This window comes from Bos grunniens, chromosome 2, assembly GCF_055505025.1.
Source record: "Bos grunniens cultivar Pamir isolate PY7600 chromosome 2, Bosgru_T2T1.0, whole genome shotgun sequence".
Classification (NCBI taxonomy): domain Eukaryota; kingdom Metazoa; phylum Chordata; class Mammalia; order Artiodactyla; family Bovidae; genus Bos; species Bos grunniens.
The window spans coordinates 1,970,678-1,991,318 of NC_141166.1; the positions used below are offsets into that span (position 1 = coordinate 1,970,678).

General features: G+C 58.0%; 1 protein-coding gene across 29 annotated transcripts in view; it reads left to right on the forward strand.

The window, feature by feature from the left end:
• ARHGEF10L (Rho guanine nucleotide exchange factor 10 like) overlaps positions 1–20,641 on the forward strand; it is a 168,867-nt gene that overhangs the window by 78,570 nt on the left and 69,656 nt on the right. For 14 of the 29 annotated variants that reach the window (XR_015150051.1, XR_015150052.1, XR_015150053.1 and 11 more), the window contains 3 exons: positions 8,143–8,315; positions 16,299–16,407; positions 18,961–19,067. Coding sequence is in view for 26 of the 29 variants with exons in the window: in XM_086364355.1 (XP_086220481.1) it covers positions 8,143–8,315; positions 16,299–16,407; positions 18,961–19,067 (389 nt within the window). In the remaining 3 variants the exon portion in view is untranslated. Of the gene's footprint in view, positions 1–8,142; positions 8,316–13,300; positions 13,418–16,298; positions 16,408–18,037; positions 18,225–18,960; positions 19,068–20,641 lie in introns of those variants that run through there. The other 15 variants (XM_086364407.1, XM_086364472.1, XM_086364568.1 and 12 more) reach the window with 4 other exon arrangements.

Genomic DNA, 20,641 nt, shown 5'->3' on the forward strand with positions numbered 1-20,641 from the left:
TTGTGGCCACAGAGAGTGCACAGGGCAGAGAAGGGCCAGTCCTGCTGGCACAGGCCCACATGCTCACCTGGCTAGAAGGAGGACGATCCAGGGAGGAGGGGTATTTAACATCCATTCACCATAAGAGCATCTTTGCTTGAACACGCCAGCGGCTCTTCATGGTTCGTCTCATATAATTTGGTTTGAAACTTTGACTTACGCCGTGTGTGTGTGTGTGTGTGTGTGTGTGTGTGCGCGTGTGTGCTCAGTCACTCTTTGAGACCTCATGGATTGTAAACCGCCAGGCTCCTCTGTCTGTGAAGTTTTCCAGCCAAGAATACTGGAGGGAGTTGCTATTTCTTACTCCAGGGGATCTTCCTGACTCAGGGCTCGAACCCACATGTTTTGCATGTCCTTCACTGGCAGGTGGGTTCTCTACCACTGCGCCACCTGGCAAGCCCCTTGACTCAGGGTCAGTTCAGTTCAGTTCAGTCGCTCAGTCGTGTCCGACTCTTTACAACCCCATGAATCGCGCCACGCCAGGCCTCCCTGTCCATCACAAACTCCCGGAGTTCACTCAGACTCAAGTCCGTTGAGTCAGTGATGCCATCCAGCCATCTCATCCTCTGGCTTCCCCTTCTCCTCCTGCCCCCAATCCCTCCCAGCATCAGAGTCTTTTCCAATGAGTCAGCTCTTCGCATGAGGTGGCCAAAGTACTGGAGTTTCAGCTTCAGCATCATTCCTTCCAAAGAAATCCCAGGGCTGATCTCCTTCAGAATGGACTGGTTGGATCTCCTTGCAGTCCAAGGGACTCTCAAGAGTCTTCTCCAACACCACAGTTCAAAAGCATCAATTCTTTGGCGCTCAGCCTTCTTCACAGTCCAACTCTCACATCCATACATGACCACAGGAAAAACCATAGCCTTAACTAGATGGACCTTCGTTGGCAAAGTAATGTCTCTGCTTTTGAATATGCTATCTAGGTTGGTCATAACTTTCCTTCCAAAGAGTAAGCATCTTTTAATTTCATGGCTGCAATCACTATCTGCAGTGATTTTGGAGCCCCCCAAAATAAAGTCTGACACTGTGTCCACTGTTTCCCCATCTATTTCCCATGAAGTGATGGGACCAGATGCCATGATCTTCGTTTTCTGAATATTGAGCTTTAAGCCAACTTTTTCATTCTCCACTTTCACTTTCATCAAGAGGCTTTTTAGTTCCTCTTCACTTTCTGCCATAAGAGTGGTGTCATCTGCATATCTGAGGTTATTGATATTTCTCCTGGCAATCTTGATTCCAGCTTGTGTTTCTTCCAGTCCAGCGTTTCTCAAGATGTACTCTGCATAGAAGTTAAATAAGCAGGGTGACAATATACAGCCTTGACGTACTCCTTTTCCTATTTGGAACCAGTCTGTTGTTCCATGTCCAGTTCTAACTGTTGCTTCTTGACCTGCATACAGATTTCTCAAGAGGCAGGTCAGGTGGTCTGGTACTCCCATGTCTTGAAGAATTTTCCACAGTTTATTGTGATCCACACAGTCAAAGGCTTTGGCATAGTCAATAAAGCAGAAATAGATGTTTTTCTGGAACTCTCTTGCTTTTTCCATGATCCAGCAGATGTTGGCAATTTGATCTCTGGTTCCTCTGCCTTTTCTAAAACCAGCTTGAACATCAGGAAGTTCACGGTTCAGGTATTGCTGAAGCCTGGCTTGGAGAATTGTGAGCATTATTTTACTAGCGTGTGAGATGAGTGCAGTTGTGCGGTAGTTTGAGCATTCGTTGGCATTGCCTTAGAATGCCATTGACTTAGGGTATTACTTCCTTATTCTCCAGTGGAGGAAGCTACAGAGGCAGGGCTGGGATTTGAACCTGGGTCATTCTGACTCCAAGTCCAGTGCTCTGTCCCTTCACTCCAAAGGATTTGGATGGCATTTTATGACAGATGAAGCACAGTTGCTCCCCCTGTTCAATCAACCTGAGAGATTGGTTGGGTAGGGCCTATGGCTCCAGTTGACAGTCACATCAGAGAGGGTTAAGCCACCAGCCCCAGATCACACAGCCAGAATTCGAATAGACATCTGTTTGGTCCTGCTTTTTCTACAACACGATTCTGCCTGTCTTCAGGGGCTCCCCATCTCAAGCCCCTGCATTTGAGGAGCACCCACTCCCTGGAAAATCCCATGGATGGAGGAGCCTGGAAGGCTGCAGTCCATGGGGTTGCTAAGAGTCAGACATGACTGAGCAACGTCACTTTCACTTTTCACTTTCATGCACTGGAGAAGGAAATGGCGACCCACTCCAGTGTTCTTGCCTGGAGAATCCCAGGGACGGGGGAGCCTGGTGGACTGCTGTCTATCAGATCAGATCAGTTGCTCAGTCGTGTCCAACTCTTTGCGACCCCATGAATTGCAGCACGCCAGGCTTCCCTGTCTATCACCAACTCCCAGAGTTCACTCAGACTCATATCCATCAAGTCAGTGATGCCATCTAGCCATCTCATCCTCTGTCGTCCCCTTCTCCTTTTGCCCCCAATCCCTCCCAGCATCAGAGTCTTTTCCAATGAGTCAACTCTTCACATGAGGTGGCCAAAGTACTGGAGTTTCAGCTTCAGCATCATTCCTTCCAAAGAAATCCCAGGGCTGATCTCCTTTAGAATGGGCTGGTTGGATCTCCTTGCAGTCCAAGGGATTCTCAAGGGTCTTCTCCAACACCACAGTTCAAAAGCATCAATTCTTTGGCGCTCAGCCTTCTTCACAGTCCAACTCTCACATCCATACATGACCACAGGAAAAACCATAGCCTTGACTAGACAGACGTTTGTTGGCAAAGTAATGTCTCTGCTTTTGAATATGCTATCTAGGTTGGTCATAACTTTCCTTCCAAAGAGTAAGCATCTTTTAATTTCATGGCTGCAGTCACCATCTGCAGTGATTTTGGAGCCCAGAAAAATAAAGTCTGACACTGTGTCCACTGTTTCCCCATCTATTTCCTGTGAAGTGATGGGACCGGATGCCATGATCTTCGTTTTCTGAATGTTGAGCTTTAAGCCAACTTTTTCACTCTCCACTTTCACCTTCATCAAGAGGCTTTTGAATTCCTCTTCACTTTCTGCCATAAGGGTGGTGTCATCTGCATATCTGAGGTTATTGATATTTCTCCCGGCAATCTTGATTCCAGCTTGTTTCTTCCAGTCCAGCGTTTCTCATGATGTACTCTGCATAGAAGTTAAATAAGCAGGGTGACAATATACAGCCCTGACGTACTCCCTTTTCTATTTGGAACCAGTCTGTTGTTCCATGTCCAGTTCTAACTGTTGCTTCCTGACCTGCATACAAATTTCTCAAGAGGCAGATCAGCTGGTCTGGTATTCCCATCTCTTTCAGAATTTTCCAGAGTTTATTGTGATCCACACAGTCAAAGGCTTTGGCATAGTCAATAAAGCAGAAATAGATGTTTTTCTGGAACTCTTTTGCTTTTTCCATGATCCAGCGGATGTTGGCAATTTGATCTCTGGTTCCTCTGTCTTTTCTAAAACCAGCTTGAGCATCAGGAAGTTCACGGTTCACATATTGCTGAAGCCTGGCTTGGAGAATTTTGAGCATTACCTTACTAGCGTGTGAGATGAGTGCAATTGTGGGGTAGTTTGAGCATTCTTTGGCATTGCCTTTCTTTGGGATTGGAATGAAAACTGACTTTTTCCAGTCCTGTGGCCACTGCTGAGTTTTCCAAATTTGCTGGCATATTGAGTGCAGCACTTTCACAGCATCATCTTTCAGGACCTGGAACAGCTCAACTGGAATTCCATCACCTCCACTAGCTTTGTTCATAGTGATGCTTTCTAAGGCCCACTTGACTTCACATTCCAGGATGTCTGGCTCTAGGTGAGTGATCACACCATCGTGATTATCTGGGTCATGAAGATCTTTTTTGTACAGTTCTTCTCTGTATTCTTGCCATCTCTTCTTAATATCTTCTGCTTCTGTTAGGTCCATACCATTTCTGTCCTTTATCGAGCCCATCTTTGCATGAAATGTTCCTTTGGTATCTCTGATTTTCTTGAAGAGATCTCTAGTCTTTCCCATTCTGTTGTTTTCCTCTATTTCTTTGCATTGATCGCTGAAGAAGGCTTTCTTATCTCTTCTTGCTATTCTTTGGAACTCTGCATTCAGATGTTTATATCTTTCCTTTTCTCCTTTGCTTTTCACTTCTCTTCTTTTCACAGCTATGTGTAAGACCTCCCCAGACAGCCATTTTGCTTTTTTGCATTTCTTTTCCATGGGGATGGTCTTGATCCCTGTACAATGACATTGTACAATGTCACGAACCTCATTCCATAGCTCATCAGGCACTCTATCTATCAGACCTAGTCCCTTAAATCTATTTCTTACTTCCACTGTATAATCATAAGGGATTTGAATTAGGTCATACCTGAATGGTCTAGTGGTTTTCCCTACTTTCTTCAATTTCAGTCTGAATTTGGCAATAAGGAGTTCATGGTCTGAGCCACAGTCAGCTCCCGGTCTTCTTTTTGTTGACTGTATAGAGCTTCTCCATCTTTGGCTGCAAAGAATATAATCAATCTGATTTTGGTGTTGACCATCTGGTGATGTCCATGTATAGAGTCTTCTCTTGTGTTGTTGGAAGAGGGTGTTTGCTATGACCAGTGCATTTTCTTGGCAAAACTCTATTAGTCTTTGCCCTGCTTCATTCCATATTCCAAGGCCAAATTTGTCTGTTACTCCAGGTGTTTCTTGACTTCCTACTTTTGCATTCCAGTCCCCTATAACGAAAAGGACATGTTTTTTGGGTGTTAGTTCTAAAAGGTCTTGTAAGTCTTCATAGAACTGTTCAACTTCAGCATCTTCAGCGTTACTGGTTGGGGCATAGACTTGGATTACTGTGATATTGAATGATTTGCCTTGGAAACGAACAGAGATCATTCTGTCATTTTTGAGATTGCATCCAAGTACTGCATTTCGGACTCTTTTCCTCCGAGGGATTCCTGCCCGCAGTAGTAGATATACTGGTCACCTGAGGGGTCGCACAAAGTCGGACACAACTGCAGTGACTTAGCAGCAGCAGCAGCAGTCTGACAGGGCAGCCGCAACTATGCTGGGAGCGTATGGTCCAACGGGGGGCAAGGCAAGGCCCAGGGTCCCCGGAGGCACACTCCTGACGCCCGTTCCAGCAACTGGGAGGCTGGGCCTATGATCCGGGCATCACTGAGCAAGCTGATCCCTGGAGGAGCCTGGAGCCCTTTCCTGCTTATGGCTCTCTCGGATCTGGAAGAGTGGGAAAGGGTGGGTATAGGAAGGTGCCCGAGCCGGGAGAGCTGAGTGGCCTGAGGCCATTATTTGGCCCCTTTGGGCTGTTCTCCCTCCTGAATCCAATCAAGCCAGTCATTACTTGGTCACAGTCTTTGCTGGGCGCCCCTGTGTGGGGATATGGCATGTCCTGCAGTTTACTCTGAGATGGGCAGGACAGCTCCAAGCCTGCAAACTGAGGACCGGGGTCCCTGCCCTGGGACACCCGCTCTCTCTCGAGGCTGTGGCCGGCCCTCAGCAGGTGCACCCCACAAGAAGCGCTCTTGCTGTGTGCGTCATACCAGCCAAGGCCCAGCAATGCTCTGCGTGGCCTGTGGGCTCCGTGGGCCCTGCATGGGGAGGGTGTCCACTGTGGTGCAGACCACACAGGCAGGGGACACACAGCCCTGGGTTCTGACCCGGGCGCTGCCACTGACTCGGGCACAGGTTCTGTGCCTTGGGCTTCGGCTTCTTCACATGAAATCAGAATGTCCCCCTGAGCTTGTAGGACTTCGGGGAGGGTGGCAGCACAGAACTTCTGCCTATCCTCTCGGGGCCCGTTCGCTGCATCTGTAAAATCGGGCAGTGCTAGCTGCCTCCTGGGGTTGCCGTGAGGACACCACGAGGGGGCTGATGCGGAGCCCTGAGCGGGTGGCGGTGAGTGCTTTGAAACAGGCCATGATCTTGAGCGTTAGTGAAGCCCAAGGTGCTGGCCGGGGCTGGAGGTGGGGAAGCAGACCTCTGTGAGGCCCCTGAAGACTCAGGGATTTGGTGACTCTGTCTCCACTGGAGACAGTGTTTCTCAACGAGCCTGGGGATTGTGAGCATGGCCTCTGTGGAAGGCAGCGCGGTGGGTGGATGGAGCCCCCTTCCCGCTCACTGCCTGACTTGGGGCTCCGTTGGTCTCGTTTGTCTGATAGAAGGAGGTGGTAGTTCCGGGCCCCAAGGACCGTTGGGAGGACCTGGCATGTAGCTGTAGGTGGCCAGGCCTAGAAGTCAGGGGAAGTGGGTGCCTCGTGGTTCCTGCTCCGGGGCGCCCCAGGAACTGAGCTCTGCCCTTTGGCTCATGGGTCTTGGAGCCTCTGCTGCAGTAACGGGACAGTCACCCCAGGAAAGGCCACAGCCTGGTCTCTAGCCGCTCGACTCTCTGGAGACACTGGTCACTATTATGTTTTGCTGAAAAAATAACTCTGTGCTCCCTCCTGATCCTGGGACCAGAGTCTCCAGCTAAGCCCGGTGTATCTGTTCTGCTCTTTGGCTGACAGTCTCGCCAGAGCCCTCACCCCCAGCTGCCCTGTGTTGGGAGGTGGAGGCTTGGGGTCAGTGCGGAGACACTCAAGCTCACCCAGAGCCCCCATGAGTCAGGACCAGCTGCTCTTTGCTGGGTGCCTGCCATGTACCAGGCTCTTGGCTAAGGGCTTTTCATCTCTGTTTTTTATTTCCTTCACCTTTCAGCTTCTTATTATCCCCATTTTGCAGAGACAGCTCTGAAAACCAAAGTTCTCAGCTCTTCAGTATGCGTGGTTTCTGAGCAGATTTTTTTTTTAATTTTAATTTAAAACCCATCCCAGTGCCCTTTCTTCTGAGTAGACAGCAAGCATTTTCACCTTCGTGCGGTTCTGGGAGTCTGGTCTCACCTTTGCGAGGCCTGTGGTTTAGTTATTCTCCAGGTAACAGCCCAGGACGTGAACCCCATCAGTGAAGTGGAGGCTAGGCTGGGACCCTGGGTTCTGGGCCCAGGAAAGTGGATTTCCCGTCTTGGAAGCAGCATCTCAAACCCGCGTTTACAGGGGCCACAGAGGGCCCAGCCCTGATGTCGCCTGTCCCTCCAGGCCAAAGGACTCCCAGGTCTCTGTCCCGCAGTTTCCCGTGAGTCAGTGGAAGAAGAGGGGACACTCCTGGACGCTGGGCCAGGCGCGCCCTCTACTGGGCCGTCCTGGAGCCTCACGGGGAACTCAGATGTGGGGCGAGGGACCCCAGTCGTTCAATGGTCCAGACCATCTTCACTGCCCGCGTGCCCCCCAAGGGTGCTGGGGCCAGAGTTGAGGGCCTGAGTCAGGACTGGGTCCTAGGTCTTCTCTTTTCCACTAAAAAATGCCAAAGAGGCCAGGATGAGCGCTCAGATCCTGGAAAGGTGACGCCCATAGGGGGAAGCAATTTATTTTTTAACTTTGGTTTTCTGTTGGAGCAGAGTTGATGAACAATGTGTTAGTTTCAGGCGTACAGCAAAGCGATTCAGTTACACACGCACACGTATCGGTTCTTTCCCACTTTCTTTTCCCGTTTCGCTTATTAAAAAGTGTTGAGCAGAGTTCTCTGTGCAATAGGGCTTCCCAGTGACTCAGCGGTAAAGCGTCTGCAGTACAGGAGACGCAGGCTTGATTCCTGGGTTGGGAAGGTTCCCTGGAGAAGGAATAGGCTACCCACTCCAGTTTTCTTGCCTGGGAAATCCCATGGACGGAGGAGCCTACATAGTCCTTGGGGTCTCAAAGAGTCGGACACAACTCAGGGCCGGAGCACACACGTCTCTGCTGTGCGGGAGGTCCGTGTTGGTTCCCTGTTTTACATACAGCCGTGTGTACATGTTCCGGACTCCCAATCTGTCTCCCCCGCCAGGAGGATGTTGTTGAGCCTGTTATGTGCCAGGCTCATTTCTTGTGCTTTTCTGCATTTTTCACGCCCTTCTCACTCTGTGGGGTGGATGTCGTGTTCTCCTTGCCCCCCGCTTATGGACCAGGAAGCAGAGCTGGAGGTCCACCCTGACTGGCTCCCCGCAGCCGCCTGCCCCCTTGAGTTCAGAATCTGGGTCTGCTGGGCTTGGCCTCAGGACCTCTGCTCACCAGCCTCGTCTCTTGGCCAGCAGAGGCGGAGAGGAACCAGCCCTACGAGGATGCGCGCCAGGACAGGGCGCCCCAGGAGCCGGAGGACCTAGGCTGGAGCTCCAGCGAGTTCGAGAGCTACAGCGAGGACTCGGGAGAGGAGGCCAAGCCAGAGGCAGAGCCCACCAAGCACCGAGTGTCCTTCCAGCCCAAGGTGAAGGGTGGGGGTATCTGTCACCCCAGCCGCAGGCCCCCGAGAGCCGGGTGGTGAGGGCCAAGGCTGAGACTTGTAGCTAAGCCTCAGTGACTCCCAGGAGTGTGTGGTGAGAGAGGGAGCAGTGGCCCGGGTATCTCACCCGTGTTGCTGGTTGGCCACGGCGCACCCTGTACTGAGAATGGGCGTGGTCAGTGCCTGTGGCAGACCCGGCAACTGATAAGGATGCTCACGAACTCAGATCCGGCTTCAGAATCGTCCTCATCGCCACGCTTGGGCAGCCTAGCTGATGGACTGACACATGCACAGTGGTGCAGAGCCCGCCTGCCAGTGCCGGAGACACAAGAGCCGCGGGTTCCGTCCCTGGGTCGGGAAGATCCCCTGGAGGAGGGCATGGCAACCCATGCCATGGAGAACCCCAGGGACAGAGGAGCCTGGCAGGCTGCGGTCCATGGGGTTGCACAGAGTTGGACACGACTGAAGCGACTTAGCACATACGTGGATCAATTCAACTCTGCTTCTCAGATCAGTCCTAGACCCCATAGCCCTCTGCCCTGGGGAGGTGACCAAGCGGGCTGAGACAGAGCTGCCAGAGGGCTTCTTTTCCAAAGCCTTTCAGAGTGCCAGCCGCGCGTTGGTAGCTTCTGGTGTTCCCTCCTGGAACGCAGTTCCTGCTGCTGACTTCACGGAAGGAGCCGCGGAAGCCCAGAGGGTGGACTGCCCGGCTCCCCCTCCCCTGCGACAGTCTTGCCCGTCCTGTCTCTTCTGTGCTGCTGTTCGGTCCCCGGTCGTGTCTGACTCTGTGTGACCCCATGGACGGGCTGTAGCCTGCCAGGCTCCTCTGCTCTATAGGACCCACTGAAAGGCACACTGTATCCACGCTGAGATTTGGGGTTTAATGGGAGCCGCTTCTCTGAGACAGGCCTGCCCAACCGGAGGTGACTGGGTCCCTCGCAGGTTCCTTTTCGGAAAAGACCGGAGCAGGCAGGTGGGCTGAGGTGTTAGCGAGTCCTGCCCACAGGGAGGGCAGGGACCAGGCACGGTCCTCAGGCCTGGGCTGGATTATGGGTGGTGTCCAACTCCATGTTCCAGAGTGCCTCCCGCCCCTTTCCCAGTTTGGGGATCCCCTAGGGGAGAGGGGTGCAGGCCAGAGCAGCACCCACACCTGGGAGTCTTCAGACAGACTTTATTGAGATGAAGAGGGCACCCCAGTCCTCGGGAAGCCAGGGCCTGAGCACGTGACCCCTGGGCCCCAGTCTCCTCAGACTTTATTGAGATGAAGAGGGCGCCCCAGTCCTCGGGAAGCCAGGGCCTGAGCACGTGACCCCTGGGTCCTGGTCTCCTCAGACTTTACTCAGATGAAGAAGGTGCCCCAGTCCTCGGGAAGCCAGGGCCTGAGCAGGGGTCCCCTGGGCCCCGGTCTCCTCTTGGCCAGTCCCCTCGGCAGGGCCACAGAAAGCGGCCTTGGCCTCTTGCTAACAGAGAAGTCAAGCATCTCTGGCACCTCTTAGGGTGCTGGTGGGGTCCGGGGGCAGGAAGACCCGACCCAGGCTCCGGCAAACCGTGTGCTCTAGGAGGAGACGCCAAGTCCGAAATGGTTTGTCATAAATGAAGGAAAACAGGCCTTTCTGTCAACATGAGCCCGCATTCCTATGGCTGCCTGCCTGATGCAGGTGGGATTGGATGGGCCTGATCACAGGAGGTTTCCAAGGGAGGTGGCTGGGAGCCAGGCGGCAGGAGCCGGAGGAGAAGGGGGTCCCTGGTGGGAGGAATGGCCCAGGCGAGAGCTGGGGAACAGGCCCCTTCCTGCTTCTGCGCTTTCAAGGTGTGAAGCCGCCATGCCCCAAGGGGAGCCTCCTGAGAGGAGGGTGGGCCCTGTGTGCCCAGCGCAGCTCTGGAGAGTGCGGGCAGGTGGGACTCCAGGCCTGGGCCAGTCCTTGTCCTAAGCCTCTGGCTGTCCCTCCGAGTCCCCCGTGGCCGCGTTCCTGGCCCCCTGCCTTCTTGCTGGGGACCAAGAGGGAAGCGTTGGGCCCTGTCTGGGCAGGAGGCGAGGAATGTGGAGTTTGGCCTCTCCCATGGGCATCGGGATCATGGGGGCAGGTGGTTGAACTTGCAGACACTGGGGCCTCACTCCCAGCTCCAGGGCTGGATGGGGCCTGGCCACCTGCTTTTTAACAGCCCTGGGTCCCCAGGGGTGGCAGGGGGGCCCACAGAGAGCTCTGAGAAACGCTGGGAGAGCCCTCAGCTTGGCCTGGCCCCAGGTGGGCCCCGGGGGGCTGCCTGTGGAGCTGTGTCCCGCACCCCCTCCAGCTCCTCCTCAGCACACACGGGGGGCTGCCTGTGGGGCTGTGTCCCGCACCCCCTCCAGCTCCTCCTCAGCACACACGGGGGGCTGCCTGTGGGGCTGTGTCCCGCACCCCCTCCAGCTCCTCCTCAGCACACACGGGGGGCTGCCTGTGGGGCTGTGTCCCGCACCCCCTCCAGCTCCGCCTCAGCACACACGGGGGGCTGCCTGTGGGGCTGTGTCCCGCACCCCCTCCAGCTCCGCCTCAGCACACACGGGGGGCTGCCTGTGGGGCTGTGTCCCGCACCCCCTCCAGCTCCTCCTCAGCACACACGGGGGGCTGCCTGTGGGGCTGTGTCCCGCACCCACTCCAGCTCCTCCTCAGCACACAGATGGCGAGGCAGCCTTCTTGGAATTTCTTACCGTGAGGACTTCTTCCCTGGCCTCGGGCACGGCCCACCTGCTCCCTGAAGAGCAGGTCCCTGCAGATGGTGGAGGGCTTTTCCTCTGACACCCACCTGCCCAGGCGCCCCCCCCCCCCAAGCCCCTCCTGACCTGCGGGGGTGCATCTGCCCCCACGCCTTGCACGGCAGCCGCTGCTCTGCTTGCCTGCGTGCTGTGCGCTCCGGGGCCTCGGACAGCAGAGATGGGCTGTGTCGGGTCCTGCCCTCAGAGACTGATGGGCCTGGCACCCTGTGCAGCTGTGAAAGAACCAGGGGAGCCCCTCCTGCAGGGGTCTGGCCAGGCCAACCCCCGGCGGGCGGACTTTTGCCAAAGAGAATGACTGAGGGTCTGCAGAGGGACGCCTCAGCAGCCCCTGACCAGACCTAAGCGGAAGCCTGGTCCAGGTTCGCGAGGGCCACGGTCAGTGGGAGGTGCCTTTTCCAGCTGTGAAATGAGCTGCACTGAACGTTTTTCTGACTGGGACTTCTTCATAATTAAGGTGACCGTGGTCTGGCCGTCAGAGGCCTGGGCGGCAGAGCCAGCTGGGAGCTCAGCTGGTTGACTCCAATCTGGCCGCTGCAGTTGACCTAGTCCTTCTGACCCTCAGGGTCAGAGAGGCGGAGGCCCGGGGCCTTCAGGATTGTGTCACGTCAGTCTTTTTTGCAGATGCAACAGGACTCCAGTTTTTTTGGAGTCTGAGTAACTCTCAGGACTTTCCCTGTCCCGCTACTTTGCCTATCAATAGCGAACCTTTGCCCAGTGTGGTACAGCTTACGGAGCAGTTTCATTTATTGTTCCTGAGACCTCAGAGTGGTTTGTATATCATTTGCTTTAAGAATCTCATTAAAAAAAGAGTCTCATTTTGTTAGGATCAGAGAACCTGAGCAACAGAACCTCAGAGAGGTTAAATGATGTGGTGAAGGCCACGCACCCGTAAGTGGTAGAACCCCAACTCAGCATCACATTGGGTTGGAAAGAAAATACCGTGTCCAGTCATCCATCCATCCATCCATCTGTCCATCCGTCCATCCAGCCAACTGTCCATCCATTCAACAAGTATTGGGCACTTGGTATTTGAGAGACAGTCCAAGAACACTAGCTTGCATTAGTTTGAACGCACTGAGCTCTAGGTTCTGTCTGCTTTGTCTGTTTAACCTTAATGATACTGTGAGCTGGGTTCTATGGCCACTTCACCTGCGAGGAAGCTGTCACTCAGCGAGGTAGAGACTCTGCAGCTGGTGAGCGGGAGCAGAGGTTTGAGAGTAGCCTCCCTGCCTCTCGCTCATGCTTTTGTTCCCTCTGCTTGTCTGCTTTCCTGTAAGTTCCAGTCTTGGTCGTCTCTGTACCTTGCCAAATGCCACCCTTGCTCCTGTAGTTCATGCGTTTGAGTGGCTGTCTGTTCGTGCATCTCTGCCCATCTCCCCAGATAGTACGAAGCCAGTCAGCCCCTGTCCTTCCATCCAGTCGCCCGCCCCTTCCTCCCCGAGCTGTTCCTCCCTCTGTCCGTCCACCCTTCCTCCAAGAGACTGGCTCCAGCCAGTTCGTCCTAGCTCGTAAGAGCTCAAGAACCAAATGTGCGCATCCCTTCCCAGCCTCACGTTCAGTGACGTCACATCGGCAGCCTGAAAATGTCCGTGGCGCGTGTGTTCCCACCAGGAAATACAACAGAGCAGAGCGCTTGTTCCTGGAGAACCATGGGTTGACTGTCTGCCAGCATAGCACTGCTTCCGTCCACTCACTAATCCATCCGCGCTTTTATTCATTTACGACTGTCTGTCTGTCCCTCTACCCATTTGCCCAGGTGTAGAATCATCCAGTCATCTGTCCATCCATTCATCCGTGGGCCTGTCCATCTACCATCTGTCTGTCACCCACCCAGCCAGACACCTACCACCCTTCCATCTCAGAAACTCACCGAGAGCTTCCTATGTTAGGAGCGCCACGCTGGGCCCCCCAGACGGGGAGATAACGGAGACACAGCTCTTGTCCTCTGAGCGCTGGGAAGGGGCCTGGGCTGTTCCCCGCGCCCTGCCCCCAGCTCCTGAGCCCCGACCCCCAGCTGGCTTGCGTGTCGGGCTGGACGCTGCTGGAGCTGACCCCAAGCAGCAGCCCACTGGTCCCCAGGCCCCCATCCCGCTGCCCCAAGCTGTCTCTCCGCTGCCTCACCCGAGTCTCCTTTCTCCTCTGTCGCCGTGTCTGGTCTGCTGCCTGCCCTGCCCCTCACCTGCTCCTTCTGCTTGGCCGCCTGGGGCTCCAGCTTTCTCCAGACCTGACTAGGCTAAAGGAGAGATGCGTCAGGACTAAGAGAGACATCCTGGCTCTAAGAGTCGGGGGGAGAGACATGCAGGAGCTGAAGCACAAGTGCGATTGTAAGGTACTGTCTGCCTGTCCCTCCGAGTCTGGGGGTGCCCAAGGGCCTTTCCTGCTGCTTCGGGGGCCGCAGAGGGTGGGATGCCTCGAGCCCCGGGCCCTGTCGGCGCCTTGCACCAGTTGCCTTGGCTGACGCTGCCGGCTGGCTTGCTCCTGTCCACGTCCTCGCCTTTCTTTCTCCCCACCCTTCAGTGACCCCTTATCTGTCTATGGGAATTCCTGGGTGGGCTCTCAAGCTTCAGGGCCCTCAGAATCCCTTGGGTGCTTTGAAAAACACACATTCCTGAGCTCCACTCACAAAGAGCCTGATTCTGCCAATCTGGGTCAAGGCCTGGGAGTCTGCAAATGGGATGACTCTGGCTAGGTGGGTCTGGGTCACACCTTGCAAAGTGTGACTGTTGGTGATGTTTAACATCCCTCCCCCTCTGAGCTGTTCAGAGAGCCCCGGGGTTAGGAGGCCAGAGTGAGAAGCCTCAGCGCCACTTCTTCACTGGGACTCCTGCTTCAGCGTAGGGGGCGCTGCCGACAGCAGTGGGCTCTATTCACTGAGCAGCTACTATGCGCCGTGGGCCCTACAGGCCTGCATCTGAGTCCCAGTTCTGCCCCTGGCTCACCATGTGGTCCCAGGCAGGCCTCTTGACCTCTCTGAGCTTCGGGTTCCTTGCCTGTGAGGTGGTGGCAGTAAGAGAGCCGGTCCCCGGGGGATGTGAGCTCATATCTGTCCTGCGCTCAGTGCTGCGCTGGGCGCCACCCCAGAGCTCAGAGCGCATTGACCGATGGTACATGTGTGTCTGACCGTTTTCTCCCCGGGTGCCTGGGAGGCCGCCACCCTACACCTGCCGTTTAGCATCAGTGAGGCTGGTGAGTGGCTGGTGGTCACAGCAGCGGTCAGCAGCTGAGCTGGGACTCGAGCCTGGGTCTGTAGGAATCAGAGCCTGCTCGCCCTCCGTCCTGCGGCCTAGCCCATTCCTCAGAACCAGAGGCGTCTCCGGAGAAGGGGGAGAGGCGCTTTAAAGTTTGCAGGTCCCTTATTCGGAGCCCCTCTGAGAGCCCGTGCTGGGGGCAGGGGCAGGTGTGACTTCTCAGGGAGCCTCAGCCCAGCGGCTGCAGAGAGCGCGTGGAGGGCGGTGTGCGGGCCAGGGTGCTCTCCTGGCCTGTCCCGTCCTCAGCGCTGTGCGATGGTAGAGGGCGGTGTGCGGGCCAGGGTGCTCTCCCGGCCTGTCCCCCGAGTCGGCCCGGGTCTCCCCGTCCTCAGCGCCGTGCAATGGTGGAGGTGGCCGGGCTGCCCCAACCTCAGCGCCGTGCAATGGTGGAGGGCAGTGTGGGGGCCAGGGTGCTCTCCTGGCCTGTCCCGTCCTCAGCGCCATGCGATGGAGGAGGTGGCAGGTTGACCCAGTAGGTTGATGCCTCTTGCATGTTTGCCTGTTGCTCTTTTTTTTGCCCAGGAAGAGCTTCTGATGGTTCCTCCAAAGACCACTTTGGGGGTTCCTAGGGCAGCCCCCCAATGGCTCTCTGCTGAGACAGGAACTGGGCTCCAGGACCAAGGCCTCCATCTGGGAGTATGACCCCCCAGAGGAGGGTGGGCATCTCTGTGCAGTTTCTGGGGTCAGCATCTGTCTCTCTCATTAGATTCTCACAGGCACGTGTGGTACCCCCACCATCTCTCCGAAAGGCCGAGAATCACTGCTCTACAGTCGAACCATTTAGGTGCAGGGAGGGGCCTGGGAGCTTCCCTTCCCTCCCCAGCCGCACTCCACCCCCACTGGCTGTTGCTTATTTCCAGAGAATTGGTTTGTTCTGAAAGCCTGCAGCCTCAGCGCCCACTGGGTGTTCAGCAAGCCTTCCTGGCCCAGACCCTCGAGAAGTGCCAGGGCTCCTACAGTGGGGACTGGGAGATGGATTGGAGGATGGTGATAGTGAGGGTAGAGAACAGGGCCCCCCAGATGAGTGCTCCCCACTTGCAGCAGAGAGCTTCAGGGAGGAGGCGGTTTCCTAGAACTACACTGTCCATTGTGATGGCCATGTGGCTCTTCATGTTTAAGTTAATTAAAATTAAATATCACCAGGACTTGAGGTCCTCCACTGCACCAGTCAGCTCTCAAGTGCCAGTCGTGACGTGTGGCTGGCATCTGCCTTGTTGGGCAGTGGGGTTGCCTTGCAGAAACTTCCAGCACTGGCCGTGCGTTGGGGAAGCAGCCTCGCTGGGGGGCGAGGTGGCCTGGCTGAGGGGACAAGGCAGTGGGTTAGGGGAGGTGAGGCTGCCACCCCCATCCTGGGCCTGTGCCCGCCCGGGGAAGCTGTGCCCAGCTCTGTGGCGCCCAGCCTCCCCGGTTCCCAGGCAGAGGCTCAGCAGAAGCGTGGCTGTCTGGGCGGGGGAGGGGTGCCCCCAGTGGGATGGAGGGAGCCCCTGCGGTCGTCGTGAGCCCTGAAGGGAACCCGGGCACTTGTGCCACCCGTTTACGGTCGGCGTGCTCGCCTGCACCCTGTCCGTTCAGTCCTCAGGCCCTGGTGGGTCTTGGGGGAAACTGAGGCTCAGGGACGTTGAGTGTCTCGTCTAGGGTCGGGCGGCCAGGGGGCAGTGGGGCTGGAACTTGAACCAGGCCTAGGACTCCAGGCCTCGAGGCTGTTCCCAGTGTCCCTCCATGTCCTTAACTGGACCCTCAAGATAAACAGCTGGGTGAGGAAGTCCTCTTGCCCTAAGAGGGTGACCCCAGGGAGGCCCCCACGATGTGAGCCCCTTCCCAGGAGGCTCGGGGTGGCCCCGCCCTTGGCCTCAGCTGCCAGCGCCCTGGGAGGGGGTGGGCTCCGGGCTCCCCCCCTGGGTGGTGGCAGGTGTCCCCAGGCCTCCTCCCACGTCCCTGACGAGCCCCTCTGCTTCTGCCCAGATGACCCAGCTCATGAAGGCGGCCAAGAGCGGGACCAAGGACGGGCTGGAGAAGACGCGGATCGCCGTCATGCGCAAAGTGTCTTTTCTGCACAGGAAGGACGTCCTGGGTGAGGCGCTGGGGCACGTGGGCCGAGGTCGCCGGGTGTCCGGGCTCCTCTGATGGTGGGGCCAGGGCCTGATCCCCACAGGCGCCAGCTTGCTTCCCAGGCTCTGGTAGGCGGGCCCTGTCTCTCCTGGGGCCGGTGGGCCTCTCCCTTCAGCGTCCCTGCCCTCAGCCTCCTGCCTCTCACACTCACCTGGCCTCATCGTTGCTTTTTTTTCAATATTTATTATTTGGCTCAGCTGGGTCTTAGTGGGGCACAAGGGGTCTTCGTTGACTCACGTGAGGTCTTCCTTGCGGCGAGCTGGACCTTTTTAGTTGCAGCTCGTGGGAACTTTAGTTGGGGCTTGCAGGATCTAGTTCCCTGCCCAGGGATCAAACCCTGGCCCCCCGCCTGGGGAGCACAACGTCTTATCGGCTGAGCCAGCGGGAAGTCCCTCCTGACCTCCTCTTTGAATGCGCCTGTGTCCGTTCACCCGCCTCCCCACCAGCCAGCGTTCATGGAAGCCCTGCTAAGTGCCACGCTCCATGCTGAGTGCAGGGACACTGTTAGATGAGTTGCCCCAGGAGCGCCCGGTACTGTGCGGAAGGCAGGCGTGCAACAGGAGGTGCCAGCTGCTCGGTGGGGCACCATGGCGAGAGCGTGGGGAAGGGAGTCTGGAACGTGGGAACAAAGGACCAGGGCTGAGAGCAGAGGAGAAGCAGACCCAGGGCCCTCGGGCAGAGGCACAGGGTGGGGACGGGCACTTCTGGCCGAGGAGCCGGCGTGGGTAACGCTCCGGAGGTGGGGAGGATGAGACGTTCAAGAAGTCAGCGTTTGTGGAGTGTCTGTTGGGGTGCCAGGCACCCTGCTAAGAGCTTTGCGGTTTCTCATTCAATCCTTATAAGCACCAAACCGGTGCAGAGGGCTGTCTTGTTCCCACCTGGACACGAGGGAACAGGCACAGAGTGGGTGAGTGTCTTGCTGGGGATGCACAGGCGTGGAGGGGACGGAAGAGGCTTCCTCTGGCTGGAGTGAGGCCGGGGGTGAGGGCTCAGGGCCCCGTGAGCGCAGGCGTCCACCCCAGGCAGGACGGTGAGGCTCCGCACCCTCCTGAAATCTGTGCACGTGAGCCTCCCTGTGCCTCGGTTTCCTCATCTGTATGTTGGGGCTGATCGGGCCTGCATCTCGGGGGGCCTCAGGGGGATGACCAAGTGGCATGTGGGAAGAACCCAGCACAGATGCCCGCCCCGTGAGGCAGGCCTTCTTCCTGGGGGAGCCCCAGAAAGCAGGTGTTTGGTGCTCGGACAACATCTTGGTGAAGGGCTGCCGCCCTGGCGCCACAGCCTCCTGGCCGCGTGACCTTGCCCGGTCCTTCCCCTCATCTGTGAAATGGGCTTAATCCCGCCATGGCATGTGCTTGACTACAAGCTGTGTGGGGAGCCCCGGCTCCGATCAGGGAGGGAACGCTGGGCCGGGGAGCCCTTCCATACCCGGAGAGGCCTGGAGCCGGGACGGGGCGGGCAGGCTGGCTGGCCAGAACGGTCCCTGATCACCCTCCCCATCCCTGGGCCCTCCCCACCCCGCCTGCAAGCCCGGAGCCTTTCCTAAAGTGACCCTCCCACCAGAGGCGTTATTAATAGCCACGGCTGGCTCGAATCACCGGCCAAGAATGTTCCCCCGGGGCGCGTGGGGGAAGAGGAAGCCGCGGGCCGGGCGGCCGGGCTGGGTGCGGGGCCGGGCCCAGGGGGCCATGTGGGCTGGGCAGGGGGCCCTCCCCCTTGCCCACCCCACCGCGGCCGGGCGCGGCCCGTCCTCCTCCTCCTCCTCCGTCTCCTGCTCAGGTAAGGCCCGCCAGCCCGTCCCCGCCCCGCCCCGGGCGCCTTTCCTCCCTCTTCCCTTGCGCCGCCTCCCGCGGCCCCAGCTGCTGACCCGGCTCCCAGGGCTGCAGGCCACGGGCCCCGTGTCCCTGGGCCCACGTCTGCCGCGCCGGGCCCCGTGTCTCCGGGCCCGGGTCCGCGGCTCCTGGGCCCGCGCCCTGCCTGACTCTGCCTCTCCACCCAACTCTGTCTGCCGGCTCTGCCCTCTGAGAGCCGCCCCCACTCGCGTGCATGTCCCCTGCTGGACTCCAGCTGAGCCTTTTCCCTTTTGGATCTCTTTTTTGGTGGGGGGGGAGATGAAAACACAGAGCCAAACAGCTTGTTCTCAGGGCTTGCTTTCTTCCCTCTTTTCGGCGTCCAGAAGAAAACTATTTTTAGTGCCTGGTGATGGGGACATGGGCGGCCTGGCCTTTGGCAGGCAGAAGCGGGCGGGTCTGAGCAGGGCCAGGGACTTGGTAGAGTGGGTCCTGAGAGCTGAGCCCCCCGTGGCCTTCTCCCTGCTCGCTCCATCGCCCCTCACCTGTGTGTCCGGGCAGGCTGTTCCCTAGAGGATGCGAGGAGGGCTGCACCCTCTGAGCCGCTCTGAGGAGCTGCTTGTCTCAGGGCCCTGGGCTGCGGAGGTGGCGGCTCCGGCTCCTGGAGTCTGAGCAGGTGTGTCCTTCTTGCCCGGCATGTGTCACCAGCCCAGCTCCCTTTGCAGGTGACTCGGAGGAGGAGGACATGGGGCTCCTGGAGGTCAGCGTTTCGGACATCAAACCCCCAGCCCCGGAGCTGGGCCCCATGCCAGCCGGCCTGACCCCGCAGCAGGTCTGTGGGGGTGTGGGTGTCCCCAGGGGGTGGGATGGCGGGTCCCAGCCTGCTGCCCGGGGCCGCACCCATCTGGGTCTGGAAGGTGAGGCAACAGTCAGTGGCAGAGTCCAGCTGGGCAAGGGGCCTCCTGGGACCCCACTCGACCTGCACCACGCTGGACACAGTGGACCCCGTGGGTGGGCGCTGCTGTGCCGGGGGTGGGGGGCTGCCCCTGGCACCCTCGCTGCCCAGCCTCGAGGCAGCCAGAGCAGCTCCTGCAAAAAGAATGAAGGTATTGGAAGAAACGGACTGCAGTCAAGAGAGAGCTGGGCAGCCTCGAGCCCACCCAGCTCGGAGGAGACCTGGGGGCGCCTGGCCCCCCGTCTGCCCACCTGTCGTCAGCTCGGACCCAGAGGCGCTGCAGATTTCCCAGGAGCCTGGCTCTTGGGTGGTGCCTTCTTCTCCCGGAGGGTCACATCGAGATCAGGGCACCTGTGCCCTGGGACCCCATGTGGCAGAGCCATGACTGAGGTCCTGCCCATGGCTGGCCTCTACGAGGCTGGGAGGCGACCCTGCCTCCCTCTGGTCACGAGGGCTCTGGGCAAGACGCGTTGGGGTGGCAAATGCATCGAGCGATTAGCCGGGTTGGCGTTGGCAGGACATCCTGGGGTTGCACCCCTTTTGAAAATGAGAGATTTGGCCACACTTCTCATCTCGGGAACCCGTCTGCCTCCTTCCTTCCCTCTTTCTTCTGCCGGGGCCCTGGCAGCATCGGGGTGGTGGCCCCCAGCCTCCTCCCTGGTGCAGTGAGTCACTGTCAGAGCTCAGAGCCAGGCGGGACCCCAACCTGCCCGCCCAGCAGCCGGGCTTCCCCTTTCTGGTGTTGGCCGGGTCAGGAGCCTCTTTCATTTCTTGGAGCAGCGATGTTAGTTGCTCTAGGCCAGTGGCTCTCAGTGGAGGTGATTTTGCCCCCAGGGGACGTTTGGCCATGTCCAGTGATGCTTGGTGCTCACAGCTGGGGGTGGGGACCCCTGGAGTCTACTGGAGAGAGGCCAGGGGAGCTTCTGGCCGCCCGCGGCATAGGACCGCCCCCCATGTCAGCAGGCGGAGGCCGAGGGCTGCTCTGGGCGCCCCGGGGACTGGGAGTCCTGGACAGAGCTTCCGTTCGCGGGGCGGTGGCCTGGCTCGTCACACAGCCGGAGGGGTGGCACAGTCAGGCGCAGGCCAGGCAGGGCAGTGGGAAAACAGGCACAGGGTGCCCCAGCGTGAGGAGGGATGGTGGTAGGGGGCACCTGCACCGCCGCGCTCAGGACGGCTCGGGGGCACACTGGGGGTCCCCTCCCGGCCCCGGGCCAAGGTGGGCAGGCTACCCCCTCAGACACCAATTGCCTATGACACCTTTCATAGGCCCTGTCCCAGCTTTGCTGCACAATGGGTTCACCGGTGTGCAGCAAAGGCCCCGCCCCCGCCCCCGTGTGCAGCAAAGGCCCCGCCCCCTGCCCCCGTGTGCAGCAAAGGCCCCGCCCCCTGCTCCCGTGTGCAGCAAAGGCCCCGCCCCCCGCCCCCGTGTGCAGCAAAGGCCCCGCCCTCCG